At 51.6% G+C, this 23,383-nt stretch overlaps 1 protein-coding gene across 1 annotated transcript; it reads left to right on the top strand.

The window, feature by feature from the left end:
- The first annotated feature begins 1,118 nt into the window (after positions 1-1,118).
- XKR7 (XK, Kell blood group complex subunit-related family, member 7) lies at positions 1,119-23,045 on the top strand. The gene is made up of 3 exons (XM_004687302.2): positions 1,119-1,880; positions 19,696-19,898; positions 21,545-23,045. Exons 1-3 carry the CDS (start codon positions 1,297-1,299, stop codon positions 22,498-22,500), a joined length of 1,743 nt encoding a protein of 580 aa, XP_004687359.1. The 5' UTR covers positions 1,119-1,296; the 3' UTR covers positions 22,501-23,045.
- Positions 23,046-23,383: the final 338 nt, after the last annotated feature.

Genomic DNA, 23,383 nt, shown 5'->3' with positions numbered 1-23,383 from the left:
CTACTTGTTAACACATTCTGCTTTACTCAGAAGATTCAGCTCTGGGCTGAGGGTTGGAGACAGGACTCCCAGGGTTTATCCCTATATAATGGTGTGTGTGTGCATGCATGCATATATAAAATGTCCTGGTATATCCAGTCTGAGCAAAAAGGGAGGGTGGGATGAGCTGAGTGTATCCATGACATATGAGAGACACTACCTCCTCTTCTGGATTACTGTTATATTCCTCCTCTGGTCTCTCCACGCCCAGGCTGCTTTCCTGTGAGCACTTCTCTCCTCTGACTCAGTCATTTTTCCAAATTCTGATCACATTACTCATCTGCTCAATTTTACAGTGTTTCTCCATTGCTTCCTGGATAAAGCACATCTTCTGGAACTTTAGGTTCTCATCCCTTAGAACTCTCCAGTCCCATCTTTCCCAGCTTTCCAGCCCCCTAGAACTGTGATCCAATCTTCCTTGAAAACATGCCCTTCTGCCTCATGCCTCCAGGTCTTGGCACTTGCTATTTCCTCCAATTGGTATTTGCTCCTATTTTCCCCCTCCCTATTCCTTATCCACACCCCCCCCCCACCTCTGTCCCCTTCAAGTCCCTACTCTTACTAGGGTTGAGACTAAATACAGTCCCTGAAGGAGGGGAAAGGGAGAGTAGATAAGAAACAGCAGCTCTCTGTGCTACAGTTTTATCTGCTTCAAAACAAGAAGAAAAAGACAGTGAAAAAAGAGACCTCTCAAGATCAAAGAAAGGTATGAAATAGTGTTCCAACTCAAGAAACTAAAAAGTGCAGCTTAGCATCAAATCCTTGCTAAAGGGTTGCTGGGCTTCCTGCATAAGCACCTCCTTACTTCCAAGTCCCTGGTTCCCCACCCTTCTCCGACCCAGGTCATCAGAGGTAAACAGAAGGGACAAATGAAAGAGGAAAGGATGGAGAGCAGGACGTGAAGAAAAGAGGAAAAGGGGAGAGTGGAGTGTGGTGGTGGGGTGGGGTAGAGGAAGAGGCAGAAAGCTTGGGGCTCACGCTTCCGAGGAAGAAGGGAGAGGGTGACCTGGGTTGCTCTCCCTCCCTTTCTCCTCCCCTCCTTTCCCAAGGGGTCTGCCCCATCCGGCCACAGCCTAGGAGATATGGGGGAGGGAAGGGGGAGGCGCCAAGGGGAATGAATAATTGAAGTAGAGAGGAGGAAGAAGAAGAGGAGAAGGAAGAGGAGGAGGCGGGAGCCGCCCGCACAGGGTCCTCCCCACTCTGCACCCCACCCCCTTCGCCGCCCGGAAGTCGCTCCCCGCCTCCTGCTCCGCCAACATGGCCGCGAAGTCGGATGGAGCGGCGGCCGCGGCCGGCCCGGGGCCGGAGGGGGCGGCCGGAGGAGCCCGGGGCAGTACGGGCGGGCGCGAGGAGGTTGCGGCGGCAGTCGGAGGCTCCGGGGTGACCGGCACTGCAGGCTCGGGGCCGCGCTATGAGCTACGGGACTGCTGCTGGGTGCTGTGCGCGCTGCTCGTGTTCTTCTCCGACGGCGCCACGGACCTGTGGCTGGCGGCCTCCTACTACCTGCAGGGTCAGCACACCTACTTCGGCCTCACATTGCTATTCGTGCTTCTACCCTCGCTTGTCGTGCAGCTGCTTAGCTTCCGCTGGTTTGTCTACGACTACACGGAGCCTGCCGGGGCCCCAGGACCCGCCGTCAGCACCAAGGACAGCAGCACAGGAGGGTCAGCCATCAGCACCAAGGACAGTACCATCGCCTTCCGAACCAAAGAAGGCAGCTCCGAGCTGAGCCCCCGGCCCGCGCCCTCCTCAGCCCGCGCCTATCGCCGCCGCTGCTGCCGCCTCTGCGTCTGGCTGCTGCAGACCCTCGTCCACCTTTTGCAGCTTGGCCAGGTCTGGAGGTAAGAGACATGCAGCCGAAGGGAGCCGAGTTCCAGGAGTTGAGGTAGCAAGGGGTTGCCTACCTGCCCAGCCCTGCTCTGACCTCTTCAGTTTCCCCTCCTGTTCTGACCTCCGCCCCGCCCCACCCTATTGCAGCTCTGATTTCTTCTCTGTCACCTCCTCCCTACCCTCTGCCTTCAAACTGACCAACCCTAGTGCCATCCTTTCAGATCTGGCCATTGAGGGAGGGAGGGCATAGGGCAAGAAAAGAGAAAAAAATCCTCAAGGGTGTGTGAATGAGGAAGGCTTGGGACAGATAAAGATGAGTGTGAAGCTTGGAGCAGGGGCCCAGGGTTCCCTTATTCTGCTCCTCTCTTGCTGAGTACTGAGCTTGGGCAAAGGAAAGGTCCCAGAAGTCCTTTTTTACTCCCAAAGATTCTCGGTTCAGAATTGTTGTACACTCCCAGCCTCCTAAAAAAAAACAGAATTTGAGTCAGCTAAATGGATATCCTACCTAAACTTTTTGGAATTTTAAGAAAGGATGAGCTGGATCAACTTAATAACTCTCAGGCTCCTTCTGTTTTCTAAGACTCTCCTAGTTTTCCCAATTTACAACAGGGTCAAGGGGGCTTGGAGTCTTGATACAGATTAAATGGCCACTAGCTGTCCCTTAACCACAGAATAGTAAAATGAAACTGAGGCTTTCACAAGAAATCCACTTCCAATCTTCTCTGCTTGCCAGGACTGAGGGTGTCTGCTGAACTAAACTGAGCTGAACTGAGTTAATTGGATAGAGGGGTAGTCTAAATCTCAGGCTCCCTTTGAATCAGAATTGCTATAGTATCATAGGATCTACTGTGTGCTGACAGAATGAACTTGCCCACTGTGCGATCTTAGGTAAACACTAACCAAGGGTTTGACTTTTGAGAGTCAAACTCTCTCCCAGTCTCAATTTCCTTACTTGCGTAATGAGGGGAATTTCCTATTCTTATCTCATTAGTTTGTCATCATTTTTCTTACCTGTTGAAAGGTCAAGTCAAAGAAGGCCAGTATGAAGGCCCATTAGACTGTAACATATTTCAGAAATGTGGTATTGTCATGAATATCACAGGTGTGGAGAAAGCATGGGAAAAATCAAAGTCACTGTAGATGTAAAGGGTGATTATTGCTGTTGTTATATTTATTCCGCTACTTGTTAACACATTCTGCTTTACTCAGAAGATTCAGCTCTGGGCTGAGGGTTGGAGACAGGACTCCCAGGGTTTATCCCAGCTGCTCACTTGCTATGTCACCCTTATTGTGTTGCCAAATTTCTCCATGCCTTGGTTTCCCCATCAGTGCCTGCCAAGATGATGTGTGCATTCCATTTAGCTTGCCTCGGGAGAAATAGGGATAGAACTCTATCCATACAAGTGGTGTTATTATTATTAGCTTGACACATAAAAATATTCATGTCTACATCCAGGAACTAATCTGCATTTATCATTCTGTGCCCGAGTGGACAGATGGTGAAAGATATTTTTAGATTCTGAAATGGTAACTTCCTATTCTTGGTAGCCAAAGCTTCATACCCCTTTCCCTTCAGCCTAAAGTGGGCCAGCTGCCCCTCAACTCACTGGCTACCTCAGAGCACCCTCCTCCCCTTGTTCAGCTTCCACTTACAAGAAACTAATGCTTCTTTTGAACATAACCTGAATGTTCCTCAGACAGGGCAAAAAATTACCTGGGATGAGGATCTCAGGGGAGTAGATGGAAGTGATTGATTGTCCATGTGTTCTGTGGCATCTTACATTAAAAAACTAGCTAGCTGTTTCAATTCTCTCCCATTTGTAAAGTGGGGGAGAGTTGGGATGTGACAATTTTGCAAGGGTGACAAACTAATGGCTCTTGTATGGCTTTTGTTTGACTTGTATAGTATTAAAAAACAACAGAGTCATAACTTTTTTTGAAAACAAAAAATTGAATCTAGCAGCCTCAGACCTGTAGCAATTTAGGCAGGGTATATATACTCTTGTTTTTCCAGCTCCATTCCCTTTAATCACATTTGGGCAATATTACTTAGGCATTAGGGGTATGAGAATCCCCATTTAATCCTAATTTTATTAAGTGTTCATTTTGTGCTTACTGGTTGTTATTTTACCTGTGTTGTCTCCTGTGTCCTTCTAAGAACCCTGTGATGTCATTAGTATTATGAGTCCTACTTAAAAGGTAAAGGGAAGCTCAGAAGAGGGGCATCCTTGCCCAAGGTCATGTAGCTAGGGACTAGAAGAGCTACGACTCAAAAATCTCTGCCTTCAAAGCCCAAGTTCAATTTATTCACCTTGAAGTTCTGCCACTAAAGTGTTCCCCAAGCTCAAAGAATTATGAGTTTGAGATCCCAAGATTCCAGGATGATAGAAAGTCGGGGCTTCTGCTGCACTGAGATAAGAATGTGAAAGAAGGGGGAGTTCAACCATGTGGATATAGTCTATATTGTGGTGCAAGTGCTAGATTGGAGAGTGGGTGGGTGAGAGCAGAATGACATCTTCCTCCAGGCTCTGACTAGCTTGCTAGGCAACCTTGGGTGATGTTCTTACCACTCCTAGACCTCAGGTTCCTCCTATGTAAAATGAAAAGATTTGATGACCATAAGAGCCTTTACTTTTCTGAAATTCTAACAGAGTCTAGTTAGTTAAAACCTTGGGCCCTCTCCTAATAGTTTTGCATCTAAAACTAGCATCTGGCTAAATGGAAGAAAATTCGGAAAGGTAGAGAGAAGCCATGGCTGGCATTCCTAGAAATTAAGCAAAATTGACACAACATATTTGCTTACCACATGACATGTTCCCACAATGAACAAGTTTTCTGTTCAGCAGGATTTAATATAGATGTTTTGAGAGGTGGGATCTTGGGTTATGAGGAAAGAGATATGTGTCTGCACGTGGAGAGTCACAGCTGGGAAACTGGTCAGTCATTTATGTCCTTATTCCATATATCCCAATGCTGAATAAAAGAATTTGAATCATAAAGATATTTTCAACTCATCACATTTATCCAATGCCAAACAAAAGCTCAAATACTTTGAGGAGCCAGGCAACCCTGACCTGTGTCAGTACCTGGATGTAAGATAAGAGGATATTATGGATCAATCAAGGGCCTGGAGAAGAAAGGGAAGTGACTACCCATCTCCAGCTGAGAGTGACAAGTCTCAATTTCACAAGATAGGTGGGATTTTTTTAGTCAGTTTTCCCCCATTTTCAAGTAATTAATTTTCAGCTACTAATTTTTTAAAAGAGTATTGACCAAAGGAAATACATTTGTGGATCTGTCCTCTTTGTAACCTCCAGTCTAGCTCTTCATAATTGATCAGCTCCTTTCATGCATGACACTTATTTTAGTCCCAAATAAACCCCAAGAAATAATGTTATTATTATTATTATTACCCAAAAATGATGCTTTGAGGAGGCAGAAGAAGCAAAGAACTAGCTAGCAGTTAGTCACAGCTGGGAAACTGGTCAGTCATTTATGTCCTTATTCCATATATCCCAATGCTGAATAAAAGAATTTGAATCATAAAGATATTTTCAACTCATCACATTTATCCAATGCCAAACAAAAGCTCAAATACTTTGAGGAGCCAGGCAACCCTGACCTGTGTCAGTACCTGGATGTCAGATAAGAGGATATTATGGATCAATCAAGGGCCTGGAGAAGAAAGGGAAGTGACTACCCATCTCCAGCTGATAAACTCACTTATCAAACATGAAAATGAGGCTCAGAGAAATCAAGGTTACCCTTTGAGGAAGTCAGGGAAGCTGAAGTGCCAGCCCAGTGTTTTCCAGTGCCTACGCCTCTTCTTGGGCTCCACCACATTGGCTGTTCCGGAGAACCTCTAGTTTTTCCAGAGACAGACAGACTGTGATCCCCAAGAGAAGGGCACAAGATCCTTTTGACACAGACTTGGACTCGATACCAATCTGTTTCTATCCCTTCCCCTTCCCCACCCCACCCCTTGCGCTGTTAAGCCACTCAGGGCTGTGAAGCCAATTAAAGTACTAACCCTGTCTCCTCTGACCCTGTAGGCAGCAAAGCAGTAAGCTATGAATCCGGCTTCCCCTAATCTTGAACTCAGAGGGCCCCAGTTTTGCCCAGATAAGCACCGTTCGCTAAGCTAATTAGTGGGAGATGGCTGGCACGGGCTTCTTTCTAGGCTGTCAGGATCTGGGGCCTCCAAAGCCAAGCGCAGGGCGCGAGCAGCCCTTGCTCTAACACGCAGTGCCCAGGCCCTGGTGCTGCTCCCGCTGCCTTCTCATGCACCCTGCAATCAAGAATAGTTCTGAAACGAGTTAGGTGACATGGTCGATGTGAAAGTCATGCTCTGGGTCTCCCCTCTTAGCAGCAGTATTCTTGGAGTAATGGTTAAGAGCATGAATGCTGGGTTCAGAAGTCCTCAGTTCAAATCGTGACCCTCCCACTTCCTAGATAGCATCCCGACAAGTCATATAACCTATCTGCGCCTGAGTTTCACCCCATGTAAAGTAGAGGTCATACAGTATCTACGACCTGGGTTGTTTGGAGGTTTAATGAGGTGCTGTGTATTAAGGATTTAGCAAAGTGTTTGTCCCATCAGTAAGTATTTAAAACTACCGGCAATGATGAGAAGCAATAATGAGCACCGTCAGCCTGGGCTTTGTTCCCTGTGGAAGGTTTGATTCACTGAACAGGTGGCCAGGGAGGGACAGGAGGACAGAGGGCCTAGAAGGCCCCCGAAGCCAAAGGGCTATGACAGCTGTTCATTTAATCTGCTGTCATTCATTGAGCAAATATGTGGAGTACCTTCTGTATACTAGGCACTGTGCTAAAGGCTGGGAATAAGGTGGTGAACTAAAGAAGCTCCCTGTCCTCATGGGGCTCAATAGTCTAACAATGGACAAATAAAATACAATCCTTAGTATTTATGTTTTATCTATGTAATAAACACTATAATTGGTCAGATGGTAAGTATCATGGGAAAAAGTGAAACAGGGCAGGTGGTTACAGTTCCAGGGAGAAGGCTGTGGCTCTTTGTGATAAGGTGGGCTGGGCAGGGGCTGGGGGAAGGTGTCACAGACAAAAGGAAGGAGAAGAACAAGAAAGAGCAAGACATTCCTAGTGGCAGAAGCAGAGAGAGGAGAAAATTACTGAAGATGATGGTGGACAGGTTGGCAGGGGCCAGATCACACAGGGTCTCCTAGGCCATGTGGAGGACTTGGCCTTTTACATTGCACAAATTGCAGAGTCCAGGAGGATTGGAGCAGAAGAGGAATAAGATTTGACTTAGGTTTCACAATGCGTGTTTCACTCTGGTTGCTGTGTGGAAAGTGGACTGGAGAGTCAGCCTGAAGACCCATGAGGATGCTGCTCACATAGCAAAGAGGGGGGTGAGCCCAGGGTAGCAGCAGCCAGGGTCTGGTCAGGCGGAGCAGACAAGAATACTTGCCCTCTCTGGTCACTTTGCCTCTTGGAACCAAATAGCCGGTGTCTGCCACTTCCTGTGATTAGGGACAAAGTCCATAACTTGTCTGTGCCTTGGTTTCCTCATCTGCAGAACGGACATTCTAACAATGGTGCCTATCACATGTGGCTGGGGGCACTAATTACTGTGTGTGGTGTTTAGCACAGTGCCTGGACATAGGAAGTGTTCCATTCTCATTAGTCACTATTTGGATTCTTATTTATAAAACAGGTCATTCCATGGTGGTTTTCAAACTGTGATTCATGGCCCTCTCACCATCATCTCCCCCAAGTATCAGTGAGCATATGTTTTTGATGTGTTAACTACCCAAGATTTTGTTTTGACAGTCCCACAGCTGAAACATTTTTATAACCCCTTGAACTCAGGGTCCATCCCTGGTCTGACTTTGCAGGGTTGTTCCGGTCTAGTCTCCTCCTGGGAGACCCCCTCCAGGATGCTCTCCACCCCACCACCCTCCTCTCCCTGCCAGTCCAGCAGCAACTGGCCATTAGTGCACCTCCTAATAGACACAGTGGCGGCAGCTGGACCCAGCGTCCCATGTTTGATCTATAAAGACCACACAGGAGAAGCCCTGGGGGGAGGAGGGAAGGCTGCCAGGAAATGGCTTTGAACCCCTGCAGCTGGGGCGAAGTTCCCTGGGGAGAGGAAGAAGGATGGGTTGGGATCCACTCTGGCCTCTTCATTCACCACCCTGCCTTTGTCAGACCCTAGAATTAGGCCCCTGGGAAACACTACCAACTGTCAGTTCTTCCCATCCCTCCTCCACCTGCAGCCAGAGGGGAGCTAAAGCCCAGATTTGAGCCAGCCCTGGCTCCCCTCTGCCCTGGAGCAAGTCGAGGTGCTTTAGCCTGGCACCAAGGCTTCTTTCACCACTGTTCTGCTCTAGCCCCGCTCCCCACATCAGCCACACACTCCTTTCCTGCACGCCCCTGAGCAGCTGCCTGCAGCCTTTCCTCCAGTAACACTCTTGCCGGTACTCCTCCTTGTGAAATTCGGAACACCCTTCAAGGCCAAGCTCAAATCCTGCAGCTTCTGAGAAGCTTTCCCTGAGCAAACTCTCCACATGCTGCCCCTGCCCTTAGACCCAACCTCTCACCCCTTCACCAGGCAAAAGTTGTCCTTTTTAATCTAAAATGGAAAGTGTTTGTTTCTTTGTGTTCTGATGGAAGAGCTATAGACACTTGTTGATATGCGCAGACAGGCAGAAAAGGAATAAAGAAGACTCCCCTCAGCTCCACTATCTCTGGTGTGAGAGGGGGTAGGGGAATTCTGCTTACTGATTAGATTTCTTGTGTGCTTGAAGATTTGACTCTGACTTTTAATTAACCAAGAAATTCATGTATAGGCTCACCTGTTTTTAACAAGTCAGATACTACTGAAGCTGATAGCTGCCATTTATAGAGACTTAGAATAGGTCTTCCCTCCTCACAACAATCCTGTAAGTAGGGAGGGTGTTACTGTATAATAGCTCTGCGACCTATGAGCTGTGTGACCATGGCCAAGTCACTTAACCCCTCTGGGCTTCCTCTGAAATGGGATAACACCCCTCCACAAATAGCCATTTAGGTTTATTGAATTAACATGTGAAACATGCTTTGCGCTATATCCAGCACATCTTAAGTGCTCAATCAGTGTTAGTTAGCGTCATTGGTCCCTAATATGGTGTGGGAATTGAGACACAAGGGTAACCAACCCTCACTTAGTAAGTAGCAAAGTGGGGGTGTGGTGGTGGGGCTTCAAGCAATGCTGTCAGGTCCCAAACCCAGTTGTGTAACTACCAAGTGACACTGTCGTCTGCCAGTTAAATGGATTCTTACAAACAGTCAATCATGTATTGCTTTGGGAAACAGGAAAATAGACATTTTTTTAATACAAAATATCCACTGTTAATATTCTGGGTTCTTCCTCTCAGACTTTCCCTCGGGCACAATTACTCATCTTCTTCAGCCCCACAGTCCTGATCATAGTCTGTTGTGATTTTCTGCCCACCTGGCTGCTTTTCCTGCATGATTACAAGCTCCTAAGGAGTTGCAACCTTGTCCTTTTCCTCTCTCCATCTCCCATGGTAATAGGCTCAGAGGGTAATGGGCTCAGAGCAGACCTCAGCCACTGTTGGTGACCTTGCGCTCGGCCTTCTCTGGCGAGGTCCACAGCAGGTTCCTAGAATGTGAATTCTGTTGAAGTTAGTTTTGTTGTGGCTGATGTGGGAGAGTTTGGGGGTGGCTAGACCGTGGTGTGGGATGACCTTTGTAGTTGTGGATACAGCACTGAGGTTTGCTGGGCCCTACATCTGCATGTTTCAAACTGTCATGGGGCAGGTGTAGGCTGAGGGCAATGCACAAGAAGCAGCAGGAACAAGCCCGGAGCCAAGATCCGGGTGGCTGACTGGAGATGGGGGACATAAGCCCCTTGCATGCAGTAGCTACTCAGTAAGTGGTCATGTGAAAGAAATGATAGAATCGTTGAAATCAGCACTGTTGGTAAGACATGTCACTATCTGGGGTTCATTTGCCCTGTTGGTAAATTCCACCTGGAGGCTCAAACATCCTCGCAGGACTGGATGAATGTCACAGGACTCGGACAAGAGCAGACACGCCCAGCACTTGGGGCGCCGGTGGCTCCCTGCCCTCCTAGCTGCACAAGCCTGGCAAGCTGCTTCTTCAGCCAGAGCCTGGCCTCATCTGTGAAATGGGCGTAGTGAGAGTGCCCGTCTCTCTAGGCTCTTAGATGTCTGCAGATCATCTAAAAGCGCAGACTAGGCACAGAGAACATTTATTAATGTTGACCCAAGTTGCAGCCTGTCCCACCTGCTAGTTACATGCTGGAGGGTGAAGGAGGCCCAGGGACCTAGCCCTAGCTGACCCTGACCCACTGACCCACTATGAGGAAGGAGACTTGTAGCTCCAGAGATAATGTGAGAATGGAGGTCAACGCAAGATTAAAGGGAAGTAGGATCTGTTTGAATAGAAGCAAGAATGCCCAACAGTCAAGCTGTCCAGAAACTGCCATCCGCAGAGTATGAGCTGCCCATCGCTAGACTTGCAGGCGGAAGTGGCTGGCTCCTCAGGGGCACTGTAGCTGGACCTCCTGCTTCTGTCATGGGTCAACAAGGTGGCTTCTGGAACACCTGACAGTGGTAAGAGTGTGGGAGCTTTATGATATTCACCAGGGGTTGAAATCATTGGCTCCTTGTTTGTGCCATGCAGCCTTTCCTACTTTTTAATGAAAACCTTATTATGGAAAGCATTTAAATATATACCAAAGGAGAATGGACAGTGCAAGGACCCCTGGTGTCCCATCTCCCTGCTTCAACAGTGATCAACTCCTGGCCAACTTGTTTAATCTAGGCCACCACCAGCCACTAGAACTTTCTGATGAAAGCAGTCTCTGTCCACACTGTCTAGCCCACAGCCACTAGCCACGCATGATCACTGAACGTTCCTTAGAATGTGGCTTGTGTGACTATTAACATTAAATGTCATTTAATTTTACTTAATTTAAATTTCAGTGACTAGGTTTGGACATATACTTGTTAGAGAACATAGGTCCAGACACCACTCATTTCTTTTCCTTCCATGTTATTTTGAAGCAAATCTCAGCCATCATATCACTGCATCCATAAATATTCCAGTACATGTCTAAAAAGATAGACTTTTTAAAAATATAACTAAAAGATGTAACGCAGTTATCACATCCCAAAAAGCAAATAATAATTTCTTAAAAACCCGTATGTTTTTTTTTTAATTAGTTGCCAACATTTCCAAATTGGGCATTTTGGGGCATAAATGTCCCAATTTCCAGCTATTCTTGAAAAATGGAAATTGCAGTCACACTGGGCTCACAGTCAGGGCAGGATCAGCTGGAGCCGAGGGCAGCTGCCTTTTTAGACACAGCTCCCATCTGTCATTCCCCAGAGTCCATGGTATCAGCTCAGCTCCTCTTACCACCTCGGCTCTCATACCAGAGGCAGACAGGGATGCCTTCTACCTGCCTGTCAGATGCTGCCAGGAGACCAGACCCAAGCTCCCTCTCCCGCATGGCTCCTGATATCCCAACTGCACACAGATACAACAGGACGGGAAGGTGGGTGGACAGAGGAACTTGGGCTAGAGCTTGGGGTCCTGGGTTTTAGTGTCTGGTCTGCACCTGTTTCACAGATAGAGGGAGTGAAGCCTAGAGTGGGCAGCAGGCTGGCTGCACTCGCACAGAGAGGAACCTGCCAAGAAGGAACTTGGTCCCAAGGCTCTAGGAAAAAGCCTTCCTGCTCCCCTGCCGGAGGAAAGGAGAGGCTGCTGGAAGGGGGCGGTGAGTGGGAAGGGAGGGGGTCTCGGCTTTTCAGCCAGCGCCTAAAATTATAAGCAGGGAAATGTTTGGCCTCAGCCCAGTATAAAAAGAGGTGTTATGGCTTTGTAGGGGGCTGCTAAGGAGGAGGAAGACAGCCCAGCTCCTCACACCACACGCATTGGGAGCCAAATGTGTAAACTCGCATTTTTTACTGACATTTATGACGCATTTGGCTGCCAACCCTCGAAGGTCTCCCATTTTACATCCTGCAGGAGCACTCGGCCTAGAAGGGGCGGACACATGGGGAAGGGTTTTCACCGCTTTTCCCCCAGGAGTGTCTGGGGCCATGGGGGCTGTAAAATGGGGGCCCCAGTGTTTCTTGGAGAACATGCAGACTGCATCTGGGTGCCTAGAGCTTGGCTCAGCTTGATCCATTTCTGAATTGAGATGCAATCTGGTGCCTCTAGCTGTTGACCCTCAGCTCGTCACTTCAGTACCTGCAAAATGTCCTGGAGTCCATCCCCATCAATCTGGCCCATCCTCACTTCTTTCCTGGAAGCTGGTCTTCTGCCCTCCACCCTGTCTTCCTCCAGTGTAGTCCCCACAGCCAGAGTACCCCTCTGAAACGCAGAAGTGTTAGCTAATGCCATTACACCTTGATTTAAGCCCTTGCTGGGGCTCCCCATAACTCAAGGAAAAGATTCTCCATGGCCCCCCTGATCTACCCTCTTGTCCACCTCCTGCTCTGAGCTGCTCCATTCTTACCACTTCCTGTACCCTCCCAGCTCAGAAACTGTCCATGTTGCTCCTCTGCCAGAAACCCCCTCCCCCCCACTCCCACCTCACTTGGTTCTCCCCTGTGACTCAGTGGCTACCTCCAGAAAGCCTTCCTGACTGCCAGGCCCTTCCCAAGCTAGGTCAGGTCCTTCTCCAGGAGCGCTGCTTCCTTAGTGCAGTACATCAGGCCCCCATAGAATATGCTCGTCATTACACGCTGATTTGATGATCTAATTGATGCCCAGTGCCCCAGCAACTGAATACCAGGCGGGCTGGTTTGTCTGGCTTGTCATTGTGTCCACCAGCATTGTAGCACAGTTCCTGGTGTGTAGCAGGCGTTCAAAGATGCCAGGTAAATACATGTCAAATGAATCTCCTCTCTTTTGAGGCTTAGTTTCCTCATCTGGAAAACAGGGAGAATGCAGTGAGGATTTTAGCAAAGGACATATAGAAGGTCTTCCATGAGTGGCAGTTTTTTTCTGGAGGAAGACAAGACTCCAAAGAAGACCTTGCCATGTGAACTCACCCCAAAGGGACTTCTCTGACCCTCTGTCTCCTGGGGGGACAGACTCAGTGGTCCTCAGGGAAAGACAGCCTAGGAGTGGCCTCAACTCTATCAGAAATTAAATGGGAGACCACAAGACCTCCTCTTCCTCGGGGGTCTCTGACTCACACAACTCCTTATAACTTCTCATGGTCAAGTGCCCAGCACTGGGCTGGGAATTTTATGTCCATCTCCACGTTCTCATTTCAGGATTACCCCCCAAAATGGGCTTTGAGCGGAGGATTCAGAGAAATGCCCTGCCCAAGACACTGACATAATGATGGTGCCCAGTCTGAACCCAGGTTCCTGATGCCCAAGCCTGAGCTCTCCCTCTGTACCTGAGTGTCTTTACCTGTGCAGCTTATAAAACACATTACATGTTTCATTCACCTATTCAAGAAGTAAATATGATTGAGCATTAAGTGGGTGCCAGGCACTGGGCATAACAGAACAAGACAGCCATGGCCCCCCGCACATGGAGAGACGGACAGTAAGATATAAGCGAGTATATTAGGCCATTCCAGGTTGTGATTGACATGCATTACTAAGAAAAAAAGAAACAGGGTAACAGGACAGGAAGCGACCAGAGGGGTGGACATGAGACTTGTTCACCCCTTCCCTGTCCAATCTCTGGGGCAAGGGCCCATGGGCACCTGAGTCTGAGTGTGACACTTTACAAGTCCCAGTGAAGTAACCCCAGTTACTTCACTGTAAATACAAAATGATGCCTGCAAGGCATGGACAGCGTAGACTGAAGGTTTGGCATGGCCTGCCACACAGCTGGCACTCCCTAGGTGCCAGCTAGTATTTTTATTAGCACCTGCATACAGGTGCCCCAGACACATCTATAAAGCATTGATTGGCTCAGCTGGTGGGGGTGCCCTGCCTCCCCCGTTCCACCCCGTTCACCCTCCATACTTCCTCAGAGCCTAGCCCAGAGAACTAGTCAGTTTGGGGGGTGGTTCCTGGAGGGAGAAGGAGCGGGGGAGCCGCTGGAAGCTGCTGTGTTTTTGGCCCAGAGCTGTGAGGGGGAGTGGAGAGGGGCGAGAACACACATTCGGAAGCTCCGAGACCGACAGATGGAGGAGCTGAGGATGTGAGAGACACAGACAGACAGAGAGACCCGGAGCTGGGGAGAGGAGGTGCAGGCTGGGGGTGGAGCACGGCCGGGAAAGTGGCAGTCACGCCGTGCCACGAGCTGAGCAGCAGAGCAGCAGATGGACCAAGCAGCCAAGAGATCAGAAGGCAGACAGACGGACTTGGTATCCAGGGGCACAACGCCGTACTGACCTCTGTGGGACAAGCAGACTGATGTTCTGCTGTCCCAGACATGCTGACCAAGCACCCTAGGGTCAGACAACGGGTCAGCAGATGGGCAGAGTGGCAAGAAACATGACCCTTGTCCAAGGACTGACCCAGGGTCCCGGAGTGAGACTGATCGACAGGCTGACTGACTGACAGTAACTGAAGAACAGATAATTGAATAGGTCAACTTGCATTCAAGGGACGGACGCGCAGACAGGCTGACTGGAGCCACACACAGCAGAGACAATGGCCCAGGAGCTGAGGGCAGTCAGAGGGACAGGTCTGGGCTCCAGTAGGTCCTGACCGTCTGTGTGGAGTCTTAGTCCAGGCCAGAAACCCTGATGGGTACCAGAGATTCTGGAGACCCAGGAACAAAGAACAGGAGACAGTACAGACAGGGGCAGGAACTTCCTGGTTTCTCAAGGACATGGGATCCCCTTATCCTTTTTCCATTCCTTGTGCTCATGAGAGGGGAGCCCCCAACTCTGGGAGGTGCTAGGTCACAAAGGCAGCCATGTCTGGAGAGAAGGAGCCGGCACCTATTGCTTGACTCTGCGTACTTGCAGAGCCAGTGGGGTCTAGGAGGGGCATCTTTCTGGATCCTTGAGTGGAGAGATTTCGCAGTCTTAACTGCTGGCTTCTTTCCTTCCTGGGCTTGGGTTTTTTGCTCCATACCCCACCCTCATAAGGTACACTTCTCTGCTCTTCCAGTTTCCTCCCAGACAGGCTTTGTCTCTGAGCACAAGCTGGGAATCAGCAAATTCGATCCAAAATAGATGACTGAGAGCCCCTCCTCCCAGCTAGGTGGGGCTAGTGGAAGCTGTCTGTTAGGTTCTGGCTCTAGTCAGCCTCAGGAATTGTAAAGCTGGTTGCCGTCAGTGTTGGGGAGCCCGGCCAGGCTGAGCAGCATCAGGGAGAGCTTCCTGGAGAGAGAAGGGTGGGAGGGAGTCTGTGCTTTGGTGACGGTAGCGGCTGACAGAGGAGGGTGGGCCTGGGACCTCTCTGAAAAGGAGCTGCGGGAGCTGCTGAGGAGGAACCAGTCACGAGAGGGCCCGGGAAGGCTTGGGCAGAGCAGGTAGCAGGTATAAATTAGGCCCTGAATCCAAACAAGTTTGGCTGGGTTGGGGAACCTCCACGGCCCCCAGAATGCTGGGAACAGCTGAAGCAGTGGTTTGAGATGAGGTGAGAGAAGTGGCAGGGCCAGATGGTTCAGGCCTGTGAGCCAAGGGGAGAAGCTTGGGTTTTCTTCCAAGTGTGATGGGAGGCCCTTGGAAGGTTTTGAAAAGGGGAATGACAAGCTCTGACAGGTTTTTAAAATACCCTCTTGGTGGCCATGAGGAGAATGGACAGCAGGGGGCAGGAGAGGATGCGGGAGCCCATAGCGAAGACAAACGATGCTGCGGCCTCCTGGGGTGGAGCAGTGCAGAGGCTAGACAGACCTACAGACTGGGGACTCCTTTCCCTTAGGTGGAACATCCCAATTGTAGAAGTTCACCTTCCTCTCAAGTGGAGTGAAATAGAGTGGGCTCCCCGGAGAAGGCTTCGGGTGTGGGTGCTTGGTGATCAGGGGGAGTCAGAGGCTTCCACCCAGCATAAGCTCCCGTGTCTATGTGCCCATCCCTCCAGAGTTTACATGTGCTCACGCACGCAGCAAAGTGTGGCTCAAAGAGGCAGGGATGCCTCACGGCCACGCAGCATCCGGGCAAGGCTAGGAGCAAATCCACAAGCCCGACAAATTGACAGCTTGCCTTCCTCACCCTCACCCTCACCCCAGGGGCTGTGTGCTAGGAGAGTGAGGGGTGCTGGTCCCTATTTAGAGAAGGTGAAACTGAGGCCTAGGAATTTAGGTTGCATGTCCAGGATAGGGTTGTTTTACTACCTTGGTGGGTCCCACATCTATCAAGCATATTAAAATGCAGAAACATCAAACATCAAGTGTAAATTATGTATAATCAGATAAAAGCCAAATTGCAGTTGACTAGCTGATATCATGTTCTATTTTGCAGACATTTAATTAAACATTTATTAATTTTGATTCTGCAGTTTTTCCCTGTGTTTTGGGGCCAATTTTTCCCCCAGGCCTCAAATGTTTTCTTAGGCCTGTGAAAAGCTCACAGGCCTCTGGCAGCAAGTGTTTAGTGCCTGCTGGAAGGAGCAGCCATAGTTTTTAGTCCTTTTGCCAGAAGAGGCGGAGTGAGGCCGAGCCCAGGCCCTTTCATCCCCAGTCTATGGTGTGGTCTCTCCACACTGCGCTGACACCATTTTTGGGACTCAGAGGCCTCTTTTCTTCCCCTCCCCTTCCTGCTCTGTGCTGGGTGAGCCCTTTGTCTGCAGCTAGGGCGTGGGCGTGACGTTGGGAGCTGGCAGAGGAGGGGCAGGAGTGGGCGGGCAGGTGGGCAGGCAACCTGTCAGATGGTGATGGATGCTGGCTGGGTTGGGGCCTCCCTCACGCTGACCTGGGCTGGGAAACAGATGGTCTTCCAGCCTGAGAGAAACTTCCAGGGTGTCGTCCTCCCCCAACTCCCCAGGCCCCTTCATGTTGGACCAGCTGGTCTCTCCTTCCTGTTCAAAGCCAGAGCAGAGGGAATGGGGTTGGGCTGGCCCCTCAGAAGCTCTGGGGGTCATCTTGGACTCTCCCCTAGCGCCCCACCTCTGATCATCTCTAGTTCTGCTTCTGCCCCTCCTCTTTGCCTGCCTTAGCTCAATTCTGTCATTTCGGGCCTGGACCAAACCTCAGTATCTCCTGGCTCTCCTCCAAGCCAGTCTCCAGAGCATGCTTTCTAAGCCACCCAGCTGATCACATCACCCCTGATTCTGGGATAGAATTCAGATTTGGAATAAAATATGAACGAATTTGCTGCCCTTCACAATTCTAGTCTTCTTAAGCCCTGCCCATTAAAACCCTCTCTCCCGCCTAGGATCGGCAAACCTCTGGTCACTCCCACACCTCTATGATTAGCCCTCTGCAAGTTCTTCAACCCAAGTGCCCTTCACTGCCTGTGGAGCTTCAGACACGTACCCTTGCTTTAAACTTAAGATCAAATACTTCTTCTGCAGGAAGATTCCCCTGAGCCCTTCCCCCACCCCTTCAACTAAAGTTACCCATCTCATCTCTGGGCTCCATACCATCTAAGAACTTCTATCTCAGCTCTTATCTGCACTAGGACTTAAGAGCACAGATCTTAAGACCACATAACAAGTGGTCACAGTATGCTTGCTATATGGGTAAATGATTCTGGCTGCAGAGACCCTTCTGTAGGAGTGGGGTAGATTTCTGTACCCGCAAAGAAACAATCCAGCCCTGGAGATGCTTAAAAGCCAGAGTCTTTACCTGCCACAGGAGGTAGCGGTTCCCTCTCCTGAGGAGAGGATAGACACACACTGAGAATTGCTGAAGGAATTCCAGCATTGGATGGGATAGGCAGACTAAACATCTTTGCATTTCTTTCTTTTTTTTTGTTTTAAAGATTTATTTATTTATGCATACAGAACTGGGGTACAAGCCAGAAGTGCAGGGGCGGTGAGAGGATTCACCAGAGACAGAGTGGGGAGCAGAACAGGCAGATTGATTAAGTACACTGCTGAGGGGAGCAGCGAGTGGGTCAGGAGAGGTCTGCTGTGCCATGTGGATCACCTGGGGGGGGGAGGGGCTGAGTCCTAACCAGTTGAGCCACCAGGTAGGGCCCATCTTTGCATTTCTTAAGTCAGTTTCTGAAGGAACAGTCTTGGTTCCCATCCTGAGTACCAGTACCATCCTGTGTCATGGTGAGGATGGTCAATTGGTGCCAGGGAGACCTAGGATGGGGAGGAGAGCCCAAAATGGGACATTTCCTATGACATTTGGGGGGGGGAGAGTTTGAACCCCAGAACATCACCCTGAAAAGATCTCCAGAGTCTTCAGCTCACCCGTTGTGTTAGCCAGTGGAGAAACTGAGACCCAGAAGCTACACCATTGCCAAGACCAGGACACTCATTTAGGGAAACTCTGGGTCAGCTGATCCCATGTCAGGAGACCACGGGTGGCCTGAAGCAGGCCACACAGAGTGAATATAGTTGATCCCCTGGTTTTCAACAAAGTCCTAGAAATGTCCACTCTTCACACCTGGGAATAGACTACCTGATTCTTGGCCCCTCCAATTTTAGACTCAGACAATAGGGTCACTAAATCTGCTGGTGTCCCCCCTTACCCACACACACACCTGGTTTCTGGGGCGATCATATGTATAGTAGCCTTTGTTTCCAGCAAAGAGCGTGCATGCACCATGAACCAGGGAATTCGGGGTTTGAGGAAGCAAAGTCTGGGACTACAAAGCTGACTCGGTCATCCTTGATGGGCACAGCCTCGGGAAGGTGGCCCCGCATATTTGGCACTGGTTTCCCGGCACTGTGACAGTGCTGGGTGGGAGGGCGCCTAGGAGAGGCCCCACCGCCAGGTGGCGCAGCCATCTCGGAGGGGGCTTCCTGGAAGAAGCTGTGTTTAAATCTGAACCTTGGAAGAAAAGCAAGGGTTTTCCAGGTTTGAGGCTAGACTGGGGTAAGCAGGCAAGACAGAACATTCCAGGCCAAGGGAACAGCAGGTGCCACAGCAGTGGTGAGGGGATCACTGCGAGGTGGAATCTGCGCGAGATGCTGCAGCCACCCCGATTGTCAGGAGAACTGGCCAAAAGAAAGCAGCAAAATCTCAGTGCACCTACGAGTATACTGCTTGCCTGTGCTCTGTGAGCTGCACTGACCCCTAAGAGGTGGGTTTGGGGAACAGGCCAGGGAGACAAAAGAATGGGGCTGACATCAGAGGCTGTCCTGAAAGAATCCACCTGTGAATGCACTTTATATGGCTTACAGTGCGAGGGAGTGTTGCCTAAATGTCAGTGTGGCCCGAGACAGGCTGCTGGGATAGACTCCCACCTCCACTGACTCCTAGCCGTGTATCTTGCGCAGTAACATACCTCTCTGGGCTCGTAGCTGAGAAATACGCATCTGTAGAATGGGGTAGTAATAGAGCTGCTGTAAGTTCAGGGCTCTGGGAGGTGCCTGGTACCCTGCAAAGAAAGTCTGCCACAGCAGTACTGACGCGGCAGCATCGGGGCTCACTCTGAGCCAGTGCTTTAAGCATGCGCCCACTTGGAGTTCAACTGAGTGAAGTGAGCCTTTCACTGCCCACTTGACAGCGGAAGAATAACAAGCTCAGCGCGGTGCGTGACATACTGTGCTCTCGCCCCTCGCGTTTGTTTGCAGGATGCCTGTTTGCAGAATGCCTGTTTGCAGGATGCCGGGGCTGGCTGGCCGAGGGCACGGGTTGGCCGAGGGCGGGGGGGGGAGGGAAGTGCATGGGACTATGGTGGTGGCACACGGGTGATTTGGTGATGGGAAACCCGCGGGGGGGGGGGGGGGGTAGCAACGCGCCAGCCTGAGCGCTGCGTGCTTCCTGCAGGTACCTACGCGCCCTGTACCTGGGGCTGCAGAGCCGCTGGCGTGGGGAGCGTCTGCGGCGCCACTTCTACTGGCGGATGCTGTTCGAGAGCGCCGACGTGAGCATGCTGCGCCTGCTGGAGACCTTCCTGCGCAGCGCGCCGCAGCTGGTGCTGCAGCTCAGCCTCCTGGTGCACCGTGGCCGCGAGCCCGACCTGCTGCCGGGTGAGCCGCGGCCCCCCCCCCCCCCCCCAACCTGGCGTCTCTCCCTGCCACTCGGGCTGCCCCGCCCCGCCGCCCCAGGGGCCTGGGGATGCTTTGTGTCCCTGCTCCGGGGAGGGCTTGCCCTGCAGTCATACTTTGAGGGCCCCTCCTGGCCACTCTCCTAGCTTCAGGCCCCTGGGAATGCCCTGAGTCGCCCCCTCTCCCAGGGTCCGCCCCGGGTTAAGGAGGCCCACCCCTTTTATCTCCCCACTCTCTCCACCTTGCGTTTGCCAGGATGGCACTTTCGCTGTCGGTGTTAGTGAGACCTGACCCCTCCACCTCCTCGCCTATCAGGACTTGCTAGGGCCCTCTCCCATCCTTCCCCAGTGTCAGAGCAGACCACACCCCATTTCTGCCAAGTTCAAAGAGCTTTAGACAAAATAAATAAAAGATTAAAGCAAAGAGACCCTCAAGCCCATCATACCTCAGACCCTCTGGGGTGTCCCTTGCCCACTTCATTCCCCGGAGCTCCTAATTTCATCCTGAATCTCATGGGGACCCCCTGCCTCAAAGACCTGCCCAGCTTTAGTCAGTTTCCAAAGGATCTGTCTACCCTCACTTCTCATCACTTCCTCTTCCCCCACCACACTTCCTGGACTTAGTCCTGGCCATTATGTGCCTCCCACCAACAGGCCCTGCCCTGCCCCCCACCCTGAGTCTTTCACCCCTTCCTCACCGCAGTCATCTAGACCAAACCATCAATGTGGTTGACCATAACCCCAATCTCTCTCTGGAGCACCCCACAGTCCTCCTGCCCAGACACTACCCAATAACCTCCCCCTCCAAGTCCCCGAAGGGTCTATCCCAGCTCTCAGGCCCGTTGGGGATTTCTTACCCAGGATACTGGACCCTGACTGAAACTTCCCACCCTGGATTTTCTTTACTTATTAAAGATTTATTTATGTATGCACACAGAACTGGGTACAGGCCAGAGTGCAGGGGCAGTGAGAGACGGAGTGGGAAGCAAAACAGGCAGACTGACAAAGCACACTGCTGAGGGGATGAAACAGGAGAGGTCTGCTGCACCATGTGGGTCAGCTCCCGGGCGGGGGATCAAACTCCCACTGAGGGGGCTGCTGACAGCTTCAAAGTGCTGTGCTCCAACCCATTGCACCACCAGGGAGGCCAACCCTGGATTTTCTTCCCATCCCCTCAGCTTTGCTTGGCCAGAATAACCCTCTCCACACCCCAGCCTCATCCTAGTGGCCTTTCTCTTCTAATAATCCCCACCTGCCCCTCCACACCCTAATCATGATCCCCTCTTCACCTCCTTTCCGCTCCCAGAGACCTGGACCTACCACCAAGACTCCTAGTAGCCCCGTACTACGGCCCTGGACCTCACCCTTATGGAGGCCCCACTCACCCACCTTCCATCTCCCTTTATGGTTCCTCCCTGAAGAAGAACCAACTCCATCCTCCCTCACCAACCCCCCTCCTTGCTCTTCAAGACCAGCCACCCAGATGGTCCCCACAGCCCTCTGGTTTTGATGCCCTTCCTTCACACCTCCTCAGAACCCAGCTCCTGACCCAGAACCCTCCCCCCACCCCAGACCCAACCCAGACCCACCCCTAACCCAGCCCGCCCCGCCCCCACCCTGTCTCCACAGCCCTCTCCACCTCTGCCTCCCTGGTGTCCCTGGCCTGGACGCTGGCCTCCTACCAGAAGGTGCTACGGGACTCGCGGGATGACAAGCGGCCGCTATCCTACAAGGGCGCTGTGGCCCAAGTGCTGTGGCACCTGTTCACCATCGCTGCCCGCAGCTTGGCTTTCGCGCTCTTCGCCAGCGTCTACAAGCTCTACTTTGGTATCTTCATCGTGGCTCACTGGTGCGTCATGACGTTCTGGGTCATCCAGGGCGAGACGGACTTCTGCATGTCCAAGTGGGAAGAGATCATCTACAACATGGTCGTGGGCATCATCTACATCTTTTGCTGGTTCAACGTCAAGGAGGGCCGCAGCCGCCGCCGCATGACCCTCTACTACTGCATCGTCCTGGTGGAGAACGCCGCGCTCACGGGCTTCTGGTACTCCAGCCGCAACTTCTCCACCGACTTCGGTTCGCTCATCCTGGTCTGCGTGGTGGCCTCCAGCTTTGCGCTGGGCATATTCTTCATGTGTGTCTACTACTGCCTCCTGCACCCCAATGGGCCCATGCTGGGTCCCCAGGCACCTGGCTGCATCTTCCGTGAGGCTCCAGAGCCCTGTGGCCCACCAGCCGAGCCTGTCACGAGTCCGCCGAGGTCCCTGCCGAGGACTACAGGCGCCGAGCGGGATGGGGCCTCTGTGGGGGGTGAGCGTGCAGGGACCCCCACACCGCCTGTCTTCCAGGTGCGGCCAGGCTTGCCTCCCACACCGGTGGCCCGCACCTTGCGGACAGAGGGGCCTGTCATTCGAATTGACCTGCCACGTAAGAAGTACCCTGCGTGGGATGCTCATTTTATTGACCGGCGTCTCCGGAAGACCATTCTGGCGCTGGAGTATTCCTCACCCGCCACACCCCGATTGCAGTATCGGAGCGTGGGGACCTCCCAAGAGCTGCTGGAGTATGAGACCACAGTGTAGGCCACAGTTGCCCCCCCGAAAGGGACAGGCTTGGCTGACCCCACATCAACCAGTGTTGAGCCCAAAATTTCAGGGCCACCAGCCTAAGGGGAGTGGATCTGTTGGTCCAAGGGGAGAGTGGCCCCACCATTGGGCTGTTTTCGGGGGAGGCAGCCTTGTGGAGGCCCAGCCCCATGCCCTGTTGGCAACCCTATGGCCCATTTCCTAAACTCCCTTGAACCAGGGCCCAGGGAATCAACTGGTGCTACGCTCCTCGTGAGCTGCCCCACTTTCACGGAGGCCTCTCCATACCATGCCTGGTGCCGGGGAGCCCCACACCCTTGCCCCTACCTGGCATTGCCCCCATGGCACCTCTGGTGGGCTTGCCAGAGAAAGGGCACTGTCAGGCCCATGATGTAGGTCCTGTGCTCCCCAGGAGGTCTGGGGTGGTGCTTCTGTGGCGGGAGGAGGATGGAGAAGGCTGCGGACAATGTGGGGTGAGGTTACAGACTCTGGTGGACAAGGCTGGTACACTTCCTGTGGGGTGTAAGGTCTGGAGCTGGACAAGAGGGGATCAAAGGAGGGAGCTGGGTGGGGTGGGGTGGGGGGGTTGAGTGGGGCCGGCAGTACTGGAGATGGACAGGAGGAAGACCCCTGAGACATCTGAGGCCGCTGGGCTGGGAGCAGCATGAAGGAGTAGCAGGTTGGGGGAGGGGAACCTTTGATTCAGAGCACAGAGAATGTTCTACAGGTGACCTGCTCAGGAGATACCCCGTTATGGATGAGGTACCAGATGCCTCAGGTGAAATGTTTTGAGGAGCCATTCTTTGTTCTAGATGAACATCTGGGACATTTCTTCTAGAGAAATGTGTTGAATACAGCAGATAAAATGTCTAGGTTCTAG

The sequence above is a fragment of the Condylura cristata genome, unplaced genomic scaffold (assembly GCF_000260355.1).
Source record: "Condylura cristata isolate star-nosed mole 26May11 unplaced genomic scaffold, ConCri1.0 scaffold00022, whole genome shotgun sequence".
Classification (NCBI taxonomy): domain Eukaryota; kingdom Metazoa; phylum Chordata; class Mammalia; order Eulipotyphla; family Talpidae; genus Condylura; species Condylura cristata.
The sequence above is the reverse complement of the archived record's forward strand: the minus strand, read 5'-3'. Positions and strand labels throughout refer to the sequence as shown.

Bases quoted from the DNA above. Each gene is read 5' to 3' on its own strand.
- XKR7 (XM_004687302.2), top strand. From the start codon at position 1,297: ATGGCCGCGAAGTCGGATGGAGCGGCGGCCGCGGCCGGCCCGGGGCCG. The intron at 1,881-19,695 runs GTAAGAGACATG...TGCTTCCTGCAG, and splicing joins CAGCTTGGCCAGGTCTGGAG to GTACCTACGCGCCCTGTACC. The intron at 19,899-21,544 runs GTGAGCCGCGGC...CTGTCTCCACAG, and splicing joins CGAGCCCGACCTGCTGCCGG to CCCTCTCCACCTCTGCCTCC.